Source organism: Alosa pseudoharengus, unplaced genomic scaffold (genome assembly GCF_046254945.1).
Source record: "Alosa pseudoharengus isolate Yale_2024_CS ecotype anadromous, Long Island Sound unplaced genomic scaffold, YU_APseudo_1.1 YU_APseudo_1.1_scf_13, whole genome shotgun sequence".
Taxonomy (NCBI): Eukaryota; Metazoa; Chordata; class Actinopteri; order Clupeiformes; family Clupeidae; genus Alosa; species Alosa pseudoharengus.
This window is the reverse complement of record NW_027468598.1, coordinates 24,039,587-24,052,086: the sequence shown is the minus strand read 5'-3', so window position 1 is coordinate 24,052,086 and position 12,500 is coordinate 24,039,587. Positions and strand designations below refer to the sequence as shown.

Sequence of the window (12,500 nt, the reverse complement as noted above, 5' to 3'; positions counted from 1 at the left end):
TGATCTGTTCCGTGATGCTGTTGTTCCTGCCGCCTGTCACTATCACGTCCCGGAAGTCCTTACCTGAACACACACCACCAAAGAGCAGAGAACAAGCATGCCACAGAACAGGTCAGACACGCTGGCTCTATTGTGAGTGTGTGTGTGTGTGTGTGTGTGTGTGTGTTGTGTATGTGGGAGAGAGAGTTTGTGACTGTGTGTGAAAGAGAAAGAGTTTATGTTTGTGTGTGTGTGTGTGTGTGTGTGTGTGAGTGTCTGTCTGTGTGTGTGTGTGTGTGTGTGTGTGCATGTGTGTGTGCATGTGTGTCAACCTTTCCTTACTTCACAGTTACTAATCATCACATCTCTGCATATATACCATACGTAAGTCTTCCACTACTGTTAGTGCACCAAAAGTTAGAGTCCGTTCAGTAAGTTTCTCATTTGGTCTCCTGCTTTCCTCCTGAGGTAAGAGTGGGCCTCCAAGGAGGGCCACTTAGAAGAGTCCCCCAGGTGAGCTGAGAGAGCTCATTTCCCCGCCACTGATTCATTATTCACTGACTGAGAGGGAGGACTGGAGCCATAAAGAGCACGGGGCTGAGGGCCACAGGTTATTTCAGTATCGATCCAGTGCTTCATGAGGCCCCTTGTCAGGCTGGCACTACTTCATAAGTAATAAGACTGCAAGCCCTTTTTTTATTCTGCCTGTGTTGTGCACTGACACACACACACACACACACACGCACGCAGGCACGCAAGCACACAGACACACATACACACACACACACACGTACCCACACACACACACACACACACACACACACACACACACACACATGTGCATGCACGCACACACACACCCACATGCACACACACACACACACACACACACACACACACACACGTTCACACACACATACATACACACACACACACACACACACACACACACACACATATATAGACACACACACACACACACACACACACACACACACACACACACACACACACACACACACACACACACACACACACACACACACTCACACACAGACTCATACATCTGCGGTTGGGCAGTGTGACTGTGAGAGAGCTTGGAGATGGATGATCGGACTGACGCTGGGGAAATAAGAGTGTACCGCTGACCAGGCCATCAGTTATGGGTCAGATCAGTCAGTTGCTGGCTGCCGCTGTCGTCCTCAATGAGCAATGCCCAGCCCAACCCCGGGCCCTGGCTGCACTCAATGCATTTTAAACAGGACTCCAGAATGGATAAACCATAACATAAAACATTCAAAGAGATGTATTAGTTGTGTAGTGTATTCATTATTATTATTTCATATCCATGAGAAGTGATGGATGGTGTGTTGGAACTGTCTCATCTTCAGGCCTAGAACACAGGAGCCTAAATCCAATTGAGGAGATATTGTAAGCATTTGTCTCAGTTATGTTTCAGTCACGAGTTCGAGATCTGAACATGAACATCATCTTCTTCTTACTTTCCTTCCTCTTGCTATCCGCTCTTCTGCCATCTTGCCTGTCTTCAGAACACTCTCGTGTCACTCGTCCTTTCTACTCTTACTCGTCCTCCTAGTCTGTGTTAGAGGAGCTTCGATGATGATGTTTGAGGTAGATGAAGGTGTGATATTTACAATGCAGGTTGCTATAGTTTTTGGGTGCATTACTGATATGGAATGTTTTTATTTTATTTTATCTTATTTTATTTTTTTAACTATATGAATGAAGTTTTTTTTTTTTTTTTTTTTTTTTTTTAAATGCAAGTCTTTTCTCGTGCAAGTGTGTGTCTCTCTCGGTGCAGTACAAACCGTGTTGTAGCCTCTCACCGATGACGATGGACTGGGGTTCACTGTGGACGCCCACCCCGGCACTGGTGCTGGCCGCAACCTCCACGCGGTACAGCACGCCGCCCTGCAGCCCCCCCACCACCACCGAGCGGATGGCCGCGTCCACCGTCTTATTCACGTGGAAACGCGTCTCGTTTCCCAAACACCAGATCTGAGAGAGAGAGAGAGAGAGAGAGAGAGAGAGAGAGAAAGAGAGAGAGTGAGAGAGAGAGAGAGAGAGAAAGAGAAACATTGGAGTTACACACAGCAAAAGAGAAAGTAAAAAAGGGATGTAGAGAAACAGAGTAGGAAAAAAGAAAGACATACACAGAGACAAGCAGACAGAATGAAAGAGGAGTGGGAGATAGAGAGAAAAGAAAGCGGTGGAGAGAGAGAGGCAGACATAGCGCAGTGCTGACAGGCAGTGTGAGGGGAGAGAACAGAGGGAGCAGATCAGGGGGGGGGGGGGGGGGTCCTACTTTGTACTCCTGGATGATGCCATTCTGATGGTCGGGAGGAGGGGGGTCCCAGGAGATGCTGATGGAGGTGCTGTTCTGGTTCCCCACCGTCAGAACTGTCACCTGCTGGGGGGGAGCACTCGGAGCTGAGGATGAGAGAGAGAGAGAGAGATAGAGAGAGAGAGAGAGAGAGAGAGAGAGAGAGAGAGAGAGAGAGAGAGAAAGCAGGAGGGAGAGAGGAAGAATGAGAGAGTTAACAGTAATCAAATTCTGCTGTGCTTTAGTTTGTTTCAGCGTCTCCCTGTGAAAAATCACCAACGTTCACTCCAATAAAGGGTTTTTATTAAAAATGAAATTGAAAGAATTAGTCTTAACTCTTTCAACTTCAGCTGTAATAAAGTCCCACTAGTTTTATTAAAAAGTAAAGAAAAAAAAAACAAGAAGCAGAGAACAGCAACTGTGAGCAGCAAGAAAGAGCATAAAAGGACCCCAGAGAACCAATGAGGCTTACTACAAACTTATTACACCTAGACAATGCCCTACTCACACACACACATACATACACACATGCACATGTGCACTCACGCAAGCACGCACATACACACGCTCATCAAATCCTATCACATCACTCGGCACCAATAAACACTGATATTAGCCACTAGAAGCTAGCATGCTGATAGCACAGCTGGCTGACATTAAGAGAAGAGGGTGGTTGTCTTACGCAGGGGCGGCTTAACTCCTGCACCAGCGCCGGGGAGACAGGAGTTCATTAGAAGCGGATTTAGCTGAGGACTGGGCAGGTCCCCGACACTGATACAGTGAGAATTTTCACTATGATTCAATACCCCCCTGGCTTAAGAGGCTGGGGCCTGTGTTTTTGGACTGAGTGCAAGCATTGATTTTTTTAGGAGAGAGAGAGAGAGAGAGAGAGAGAGAGAGAGAGAGAGGGGGCATGGGGGCATGAATATCTCCCTTCCACTGACAGGTTCATTGCACGCAATGCATGCTGGGAGGTGCTTAGGTTGGCATGTGCTATCTTAAGAAAAAAAAAGAAGAAAAAGGTAAAAAAAGACGCTACATTGTTGGAGGAACTTGTTGGAGGATGGAGGGCTTGAGTGTCTTATAAAACACAATAACCGTCACAACCGTCCACATATGACCAATGCCCCGTCATTCAAATCCCCTGTTTGTGGGCAGGCTGGAGGCTCTGAGACGAGGCCATTTGTCAGACAGAGAACAGGGTCGGCTCCAGCCCTACCCCCCCCGCCCCCCCCACTCTGAGGCCTGCTCTCAGCACAATGAGATACACAACAACAGCAGCACCAGGCACATGGCTGGAGAAATAACATTGCAAAAAAGCTTTTCTCATTTCCTCCGCGGGCTGACTGGGGAGTCACAGTAGTGACAGGTCAATTACCCCAACCCAGCACTACCCCTCTCTCTCTCTCTCCCCCTCTCTCTCTCTCTCTCCGTCCCTCTTTCTGTACATCTCTTTTCCTTTCTCACTTTAATATTCTTTCTGTCCTGCTCTCTCCTCCTCCATCACTTTCTTCATTCTCTCAATCTCTCTCTACCCCATCCTCTAGCCCTCCCACACCCATCTGTCTCCCTCCCATCGTCCTCCGCTCTGGTCCAGTTCAGTCCAGTCCAGTCCAGTCTAGTCCAGTTCCCTTGTGGACTCAGACGGTCTACCGCATTGGCTGCAACTGGAAGACTAATGGCCTCCGCACGGCCACAGACACCTGCAGCATATTAAAACCCAAACAGGAAGTGAGTGCCACGGCTCCATCATCACCGGTGAGGCATCGAGTGCCCATCCCCTGACCGATACCAGCGGCTGAGTGCCCATCAGTACGGCTGCTGTTTCATTCAGAGACTGTTAGTGTTGACACGTGACCGGCCATATCTCTCATGAGACGCAGTCCGGCCTCACTCTAATGGACATCAGTCGTGTGATGTACTGCGAGACGACCTCTTTAAGCCACACAACACAAATCAACTTACAAAATACGCAATATCAAAGGAAACACTTTCAGACACCAATTCATTTTCCACACGCCTCTCTCTAACACATTTCTCTCTATCACCCTCAGCGGCTACATCCAAATATCCGAGGCACCGCTCGGAGGCTCTGCCGATGAGCCGCTGCCCATCTTTCCCATGTGCTGACACCTCTCGACCCCCTCCGGCTGTCGGGCTTCGCCCGTGGTGCTCCGCCTCGTGGACGGAGGGCAGGCCTGGGAGCCGGCGAGTGTGGCAGCCATATCTGTCAACAGGGCTCATCTCACTGGAAGTCTCTGCCAGTCCTCTGGCTTAAGCCACGTCCACAGATGGAGACGAGTGAGAGACAGAGAGGAGGAGGAGGAGACTGAGAAAGAGAGAGAGAGAGAGAGAGAGAGAGAGAGAGAGAGAGAGAGAGAGAGAGAGAGAGAGAGAGAGAGAGAGGGGATGGGGGAGCAAACAAAATGGAGGACAAGAGATAGGAACAGATGGAGAGAGAAAGACTCAGGATAAAGTAATAAGACTTTAGAGGGAGAGAGCAGAAGGAGTCAGAGAGAGAGGGAAAAGAGAGAGAGAGAGAGAGAGAGAGAGAGAGAGAGAGGAGTGGAGGGAGAGCTCAGTTGTGAAACACTTGAGTGGACTGTCTCTGGGGCAGCTTCCACTGTGTTAATGGACAACAGGGGAGGGGTCTGGGTTTGTAATCACTTCCGTTCCAGCACAATGCCCAATTAATCTCCTCCTGCTGGCAGCCTCTGGAGGAGGCCATGGCTGTCCACAGAGAGAGACAGAGAGAGACAGAGAAAGACAGAGGGAGATGGAGGGATGAGAGAAAAGAGAAGGAGTGAGAGGGTAAAAAGAATTAGAAAAAGAGAGACAGAGAGACATAGAGAATAACAGAAAAATGAGAAACAAAGAGAGGGAATGTGAGAAGTATCAAGAAAGAAAGAAAGAAAAAAGAAAGAAAGAAAGAAAGAAAGAAGAAAAGATTGACTAAGGCAGGGCAGGTGTGTCTGGGTCTTATTCATCGCTGTGGCAGCAGGAGCAGCTGTAGACTCTCACGTGAGCTGGGCCCCTCCACAGAGGCCAGTGGAAATGAATGGGACTGTCAGGAGAACAGCCCTTACACAGACACCCCTGTGTTCCTCACCGGATCACAGCGGCACAGGAGGAGAGAGGAGCGCTAGGTAGCTCTGGAGGAGCGGGGAGGAATGTCGGGTCTCCGGAATTGCAACAGATTTCAGCATTCCTTACATGTACTAAGGGACTTTCCTGATTAAGCTGTTGGGAAGCTGGGAATTGTATGAGCTGAATACATTTACTGCTTGTCTGGGTGATTGTTGTGTTGTAGATTACTAAAATGTGAGGCATTTCAGTCACACTGTCTGTCACATGGCACTGCAATGCATTCTGGGCTGAGAGGTACAATTCACAGACCCCAAAATGACTAACTAGCTGGAGGCTTATATGTCTGTATATGTGTGTGTGTGTGTGTGTGTGTGTGTGTGTGTGTGTGTGTGTGTGTGTGTGTGTGCTTATATGTCTGTATATATGAGTTTATATATGAGTGTGTGTGTGTGTGTGTGTGTGTGTGTGTGTGTGTCTGTGCTTATGTGTCTGTATCTGTGTGTATGTGTGAGTGTGTGTGTGTCACTCTGTCACAGGCCTTTTGGTTCTACTGTGGGTGACAGTGGAAGTGCAGCAGTCTCTCTCCCTGCTCAAAGCCCTGGAGGTGAGCGATGACACAGATCAGTAACAACAGAGCCTGGCATCAGGAAACCCAAAAGGTCAACAAACAACAGGGCAGCATCCGCACTCTATCGTCGCCTGTGACAGGGTATCAGGAGCAATGGCCCTGACGTGGCAATATTTTCTGAGTTAACACGCTGGAGGGTGAGCTGGATCATGGCACTGACGAAAATCTGTGTGGACACTGAACGTTTTCACAAAGTGGGAGAAAAGAAAAAACAGGAAAGGAAGCGAAAAAGTCATTCCATGTGCAGCGACAACAGTAACAAAAAAAGACTCCGTTTCCCATGATTCCTCACCTTCCTCTGTGGTGCGTGCCGTCCTGGATTCACTGTCCATGCCCTGGAACTCGTTGAAGTAGGGCCTGACTTTGATCTCGTAGACGATGCCCTTCTTAAGCTGGGCCAGCACCACGCTCCGCTCGGAGGGGATCTTCACGTCCTGACTCTGCCAAGGCCCTGGCGAAGGTAGCCCTGACGTCTGCCTGTACAGAACCCGGTAACCCTGAATGAACTGCGACTGGCGGTCCACCTACAGAGAACAAACACACAATCAGGTTGTGAGAATTCACCTGCCCAACTTCAAAACATTAAGAGACTCTTCCCATTGGCTGGAATGCTCAGGAACACCCTCTCCCATTGGACAGTTGTTTAATTCTGGTGCTCTGGTGCAGGACGTTAACAGGCGCGCTGTGCAGATGCATCTCTCCTCCTGAGTGTTGCTCTGTGGCCTCTCTCTGCTTTAACAGCCTCTCCATCACCTGCGCTGACACGCTCGGAGCAATTAGCCGTGGCTAGCGCCGCGCTGCAGTGCACACCCTCTCACTCCTTTCACAGCTCACACTCTGGCTATAAAAACACCCTCAGCCAGGAGACACACATCCATATGCATGTGTGTGTGTGTGTGTGTGTGTGTGTGTGTGTGTGTGTGTGTGTGTGTGTGTGGTAGTGTGTGTGTGTGTGTGTGTGTGTGTGTGTGTGTGTGTGTGTGTGTGTGTGTGTGTGTGTGTGTGTGTGTGTGTGTGTGTGCCCCAGGAGGACGGTAAAATGGCGGGCGAACACAGCCATCACACACAGCACTCATGACCCAAACACTGCAATCCTCGGTGGGCAACACCTTGAAGTGCGTTAAGGTAGTTAGGCGATCATAAAAAAATCTCATACATACAACTCACACACATACACACACACACACACACACACACACACACACACACACACACACACACACACACACACACACACATACTCACACAAACCTGCATACCCACACACTCGACACTCCCATCAACTCTGGGATGACTCACAAATGGCACTGAGAAACATGGAGGAACCTTTGGCCATGCCGGTCTCCACCGGAGAGCAAGGCAAGCAGAATTTATACGCACGGAGCAGGAGGGAGAGGAGGCGGCCATGGCAGCATAACTCTGCCTAATGGCTTGTTAACGGCAGGAGAGGCGAGCGGAGGCTTTTTGAGTGGGGGGTATTAAGCAGCTGTTTCTCGCCGTGGCTGCCCAGAGTAAATCAGAGAGACGGCCCTCTCCTCATCCCTGTTTAACTTTCATTAGCGCAGCCGGGTAGCGTGCGTTTATGTTTTTTAAAAAAAGAAAAAAGAAAGAGAGAAAGAAAAAAAAATATGTCCCAGCACCCCTCTCTTTCATTGCAGTCGGATTAGGGGCCGGGCCTTTTTTGTGTTGATTAAAGGGGAATCCATAAATACAGCGCTATGGCAACAGTCTATTGTTCTTCTGCGACAAAAGCCCCATTATGGCCACTTGTGTGGACGGACTGTAACTCTCGGGCACCTGATAATGCCAGCCATTTGCAGCAAAGACAGGGGACTGTCCACGCTTAATAGGCCTCACTAAACACCACAGGGATAGGGTTCTCTCTCTATCTCTCTCTGGTCTCTGTTGTTTATGGATTGCGGTGGGTGCTGGGCTGGACTGAGTAGGAACAAGTCTTTTGTGGAGACTGGACTGGCACTGTGTGTGTGTGAATGAATAAAACAGTGTTGCACTGGCACCTGCCCGTCCGTATGGTGAGGAAGACACACAGCTTTTCGGGGTGCGAACATGTGAAGTGTGCTCCAGTGTGTGAGTGTGCTGTTTCTGTATGTAGGTTTTGTATGTTTGTGTGTGTGTGTGTGTGTGTGTGTGGGTGTGTGTGTGACTGTGTGTGTGTGTGTGTGGGTGGGTGTGTGACTGTGTGTGTGTGTGTGTGTGTGTGTGTGTGTGTGTGTGTGTGTGTGTGTGTGTGTGTGTGTGTGTGTGTGTGTGTGTGAATTTCTCAAGAGGAGGGGGAGAGTGTCACAATCAGAATGATTAAAAACATTCTCAAGATGGGGAATGAAAAATCATGCCAAGAGTTGGTGTGTGTGTGTGTGTGTGTGTGTGTGTGTGTGTGTGTGTGTGTGTGTGTGTGTGTGTGTCTGTGTCTGTGTCTGTGTGTGTGTCAGGTGGGGGAGGGAGGTTGACTCTGATAAAACTGGGAGCTTAACCAACACCCAATTAATTACAATCTATACGTTTGTCTGTTGGGCATTTATCTTCATTGCAATTTGGGCTAATATAAGTTTGATAGGGGCCTGATAGAAGCACCATATGTCTGCAGGCTATTTTGATGCATGACGCTGCTGACAGAAAAGTTCTGCGGCAACACGGCACTGTTAGCCATGTTGTTTGATGTTCACACATTACCAGTCAGCAAAAGCACTAAATCAAAGAGCCCCCACTGCTGTTCTTTCAAATGGAACATTAAGTGCAAGAGAATGGATGTGTTCAACAACTAACTTCAAAATGGAGGTTTTAGTCCTTTTTTTCTTTCGTTCACTTATTCAAATTGAAGAGAGTAAAAAGAACAAAGAACTAGGGTGGGATTGCAAAATAATTATGTCTCAACATGAATTTCAGCAGAAGGCACTGTAATCTTGGATTTCCTGAGGTTCACACCAGAAGGGGAAATTCAGGAGCAGCAGTCCATTGCAATGTTAGTGGTCAGGGGTTTTGAGGACTTGACCGATCATGACTCGACTTACCGTCCATGTGACTTGTATGGTGGTGGGGCTGAGGACCACAGGGTTGTGAAGCCGCACAATGACCTCGCCCAGTTCCTTCTGGACATGGCGATGGTCCACGCCCTGCGCTGGGGGGCTTATGTCTGAGGAGGGGACAAAGGCGGGGAAGAGAGAAATGATGGCAAAATCAAAAAAGTCTTGTTCTAAGTCTTGTTCTAAGCACCAATCTATAGCAAAATACTATTCTTTCAAAATCAGTGATCTCAAGCTAAGTCAAAATGATTAAGTGGATTTAAATGATGTTTGAACAGTCTCTTCCAAAGTGTTTTCAAACTCAATCCTGAATAGCAGCAGGACTTTGAATTTCCGTTTGTAGAGCTTTTGCCCATGCTTATCACATTACCCCCACTGAAATCTAACATCAAACACGGAGTGTTTCCATAACAGTGATATACCCACAGTCAGCTAAGGTGATGGGATAGGATTTAAGCAAAACACACAGTGAACCAGAGCCCTTTTAATTCAGTAACAACCGCCTCGGCTGGAGCTGAAGCCAGAAGGATGAGCACGTCCAAATCAAGCCGCCATGGGAAGAAATATCTGTGGCTGTGAATGATAGAAGCTATTTCCCCCCCTTTTTCCTCTCTCCCCTCAATTCCCACCCCGAAAAAAAAAAAGTTCCTATGTTCGCTTGCCAGGCAAGGAGGAGAAGAAGAGAAACAAGATAAACCCGGCCTTAGCATTCAGCTAGGAAATCTACCGCTGAGCTCTCCAGGGATCTAGCAAAGGGGAAAAAGCCATTTGGAGGAAACCACCATGGAAAAAATGATATAGACCGCGTCATGAATCACTGACTGCGCTGAGACAGTGGGGTGGTGGTGGTGATGGTGGTGGTGGTGGTGGTGGTGGGGGTTGTAGTGAGGCAAATGCATTTGTGAGGACACTGAAAAAGCCATCCGTCTCGTCACGAGCCGCCACTGTCAATAAGCATCTCTGCACGTCAACGCTGCATCCACAGTCGATTAGAGGACACAGAGGCCATTAGGATGGACTCCATCACCGTTTGTACGTCTTGCCGTCTTATGTTGGGATTTTATGGAGCAGAGAGGTGTATTGGAAGGGGGTGGCGTTGGTGGGAGTCAAAGGTTGCAGGGGCACTGGAAGGTACTAGGTTCATCAGCGCAAACCTAATAACGAGGCCTGGGTCTCCGAGCCAAGGGGCGTTTTAATCGAATCCTGCAAGGGTTTGGAGGCCATTGCTGTTCCCCAGTTATGCTCATTAACATAGCAGGGATGGCACTAACTCGGTTATGGCTTCCAAAAGTAGCCATGATTGCTTGACATGATTCCACATCAGATGCTCTTAATGAGAGTGGCCATGGACATACGCACTGGCTTCTATCTGAGGGAGATGGGTGTATATGCAGAGGCAGTGATTTGATTTGTGCCCACTGGTCAGTTGTTTAGCGTAGCACGGAAGGACCGACATAAAACAGTGATAAAAGTTTTACAGTGAGTCATAAAATCGGGATCACTGATTTAATGACTGTGGAAGTTTTGGAACAAATCAACTAAAACTTGTGGTGCTAACGATCATAGCACAGCTTTATATTTAACCAGCACACGACCATACAACACACCTCCATATAGCTGTACATGTACATATGAAGGCTTGACAACTCTAAAGGTGAGACATTTTTATTTTGTATAATTCAATAATTGGTCTGCCATTTTAAAAAAAGAAAATGGTGGCATACCTTGTGTGCGGACAGGCTCTGACATGGGGCTTGGGTCACTCAGGCCGTAACTGTTGACAGCGCGCACCATGAACAGATAGATGGTGTTGGGCCGCAGGCTTTTCACTGTGAACTGTGTCGTCTTCACATGGTCTGCCACGGTCTGCCAGCTGTTGCTCACCGATTGGCTAAACATTGAGACGGAGATCAAATCATTATGGTACAAAAAACATGATTTATCTTGTCTTCACATTTATGACCTTTATAGCAGTGGCAATTTTGTAGTTAATAATAATAATAATAATAATAATTTAAAAAAAACTTTTAGTTTAAAAAAATAATTAAAAAAAAATTTTTTAGTTACAAATGTCACAACTTAGACAATGACTGACCACCACAGTGAAGGCTACTCTGGAGACAAACCTGAAGGCCTCGATGACGTAGGAGGAGACTGGCGACCCCCCAGCCAGGCCGGGCTGCCAGGAGAGGGACACGCTGTTCTTGGTGACGTCGGTCACCTGGGGTTTGGAGGGCGGGCCGGGCAGCTCGTTCTCATCCTGGTTCTTGAGCACCATCACCCCTCCGCCCTCTGGGAGGCCAGTGTAGAGAACAACCGTGTCATATCGTAACATTACGGGCTGCCAGCAGTGTCAAATGGAGTTAGCCAAACAAAAGAACTCGGGTCTCTTTTGAGACCGTTATTTCACTCTGTGTGTAATGAGCTAGGTTACATACCCTTTACTTCAAGGAAAGCACTCCAAGATGTCTCTCCGCTAGAGCTGGCAGCCACACAGGTGTAAATTCCAGAATCTGAGAGCTAGGAAAACACAGAAAGAAACAATTAACCCATTATGAAATACATGATGATTTAATGACGAGACTATTAGGAGCAGTAATACGAAATAGACATGGTAGATAAATGACGTACATGGTAGGGAATAAACAGGGGATAATAGCATAAAGAGTGGGAGTGACCTAATGACATAAAACAAACAAATATGTCTTAACACCCATTATTAATACCCATTTTGTGTATGTATGTTTTTATGGTTGCTAACCAGAATCTCAAACAACTCCCATTTCTATTTGTATTGCCCCCACACACTACTTAAGGCACAGTTATGTGATTTGGGCTCTGTGGGTCTGGGGCATATACCACAGACGCAGTCAAAGGGAGATTTCAGATAAGCGAATAAGGAACAATAATTCCATTTTAAAGTATAAAAATGGGATCTCATTGCATGGTTATTGATAATGTTGAAGAAATAAAAAGCAATGGAAAATTTGCCAGCCTAAAAAAAAGAAATGTTAAACAGGACAAGACGAACACAAAATGTCTCCATTGTGACATTGAACAGATGTGTGACCGAGAGAAGGCTATTGGCGATGGCAAAACCAAACGATGGTAGTGGGGTCAAGTTCTGTGTGGGTGTAGAGACTGACTTCCAAGGCAACCAAACGGCCAACCAAACCGCAACAATAAACTGCCGCACTAATTCATTTAGGGATGGGCCGCCGGGTCGCTTCTGGACTGATGACAGTTGGCCCGTCTCTCCCTCCCTCCTTATGGAACTTTCTCTCTGCTGTTTGCTGCCTTTCAGCGCCTGGGCCCCAGCTCACATTTATTAAATAAAATGTCACTGGTCGGCAGCTTTGTCACGTATAATGGATATTCTACTGAGGGCCCCACGGACGAGCTGGTGTGGGGATTTTAAATT

At 47.7% G+C, this 12,500-nt stretch overlaps 1 protein-coding gene across 2 annotated transcripts in view; it reads right to left on the bottom strand.

The window, feature by feature from the left end:
- LOC143121919 (roundabout homolog 2-like) overlaps positions 1 to 12,500 on the bottom strand; it is a 55,143-nt gene that overhangs the window by 41,898 nt on the left and 745 nt on the right. For both annotated transcript variants that reach the window (XM_076282604.1, XM_076282605.1), the window contains exons 2-9: positions 11,518 to 11,599; positions 11,206 to 11,371; positions 10,804 to 10,970; positions 9,068 to 9,189; positions 6,331 to 6,562; positions 2,306 to 2,430; positions 1,809 to 1,998; positions 1 to 63 (exon numbers count right to left, since the gene is read on the bottom strand). The exon at positions 1 to 63 is cut by the window's left edge and continues 126 nt beyond it. In XM_076282604.1, coding sequence (XP_076138719.1) covers positions 1 to 63; positions 1,809 to 1,998; positions 2,306 to 2,430; positions 6,331 to 6,562; positions 9,068 to 9,189; positions 10,804 to 10,970; positions 11,206 to 11,371; positions 11,518 to 11,599 — 1,147 coding nt within the window. The remainder of the gene's footprint in view (positions 64 to 1,808; positions 1,999 to 2,305; positions 2,431 to 6,330; positions 6,563 to 9,067; positions 9,190 to 10,803; positions 10,971 to 11,205; positions 11,372 to 11,517; positions 11,600 to 12,500) is intronic.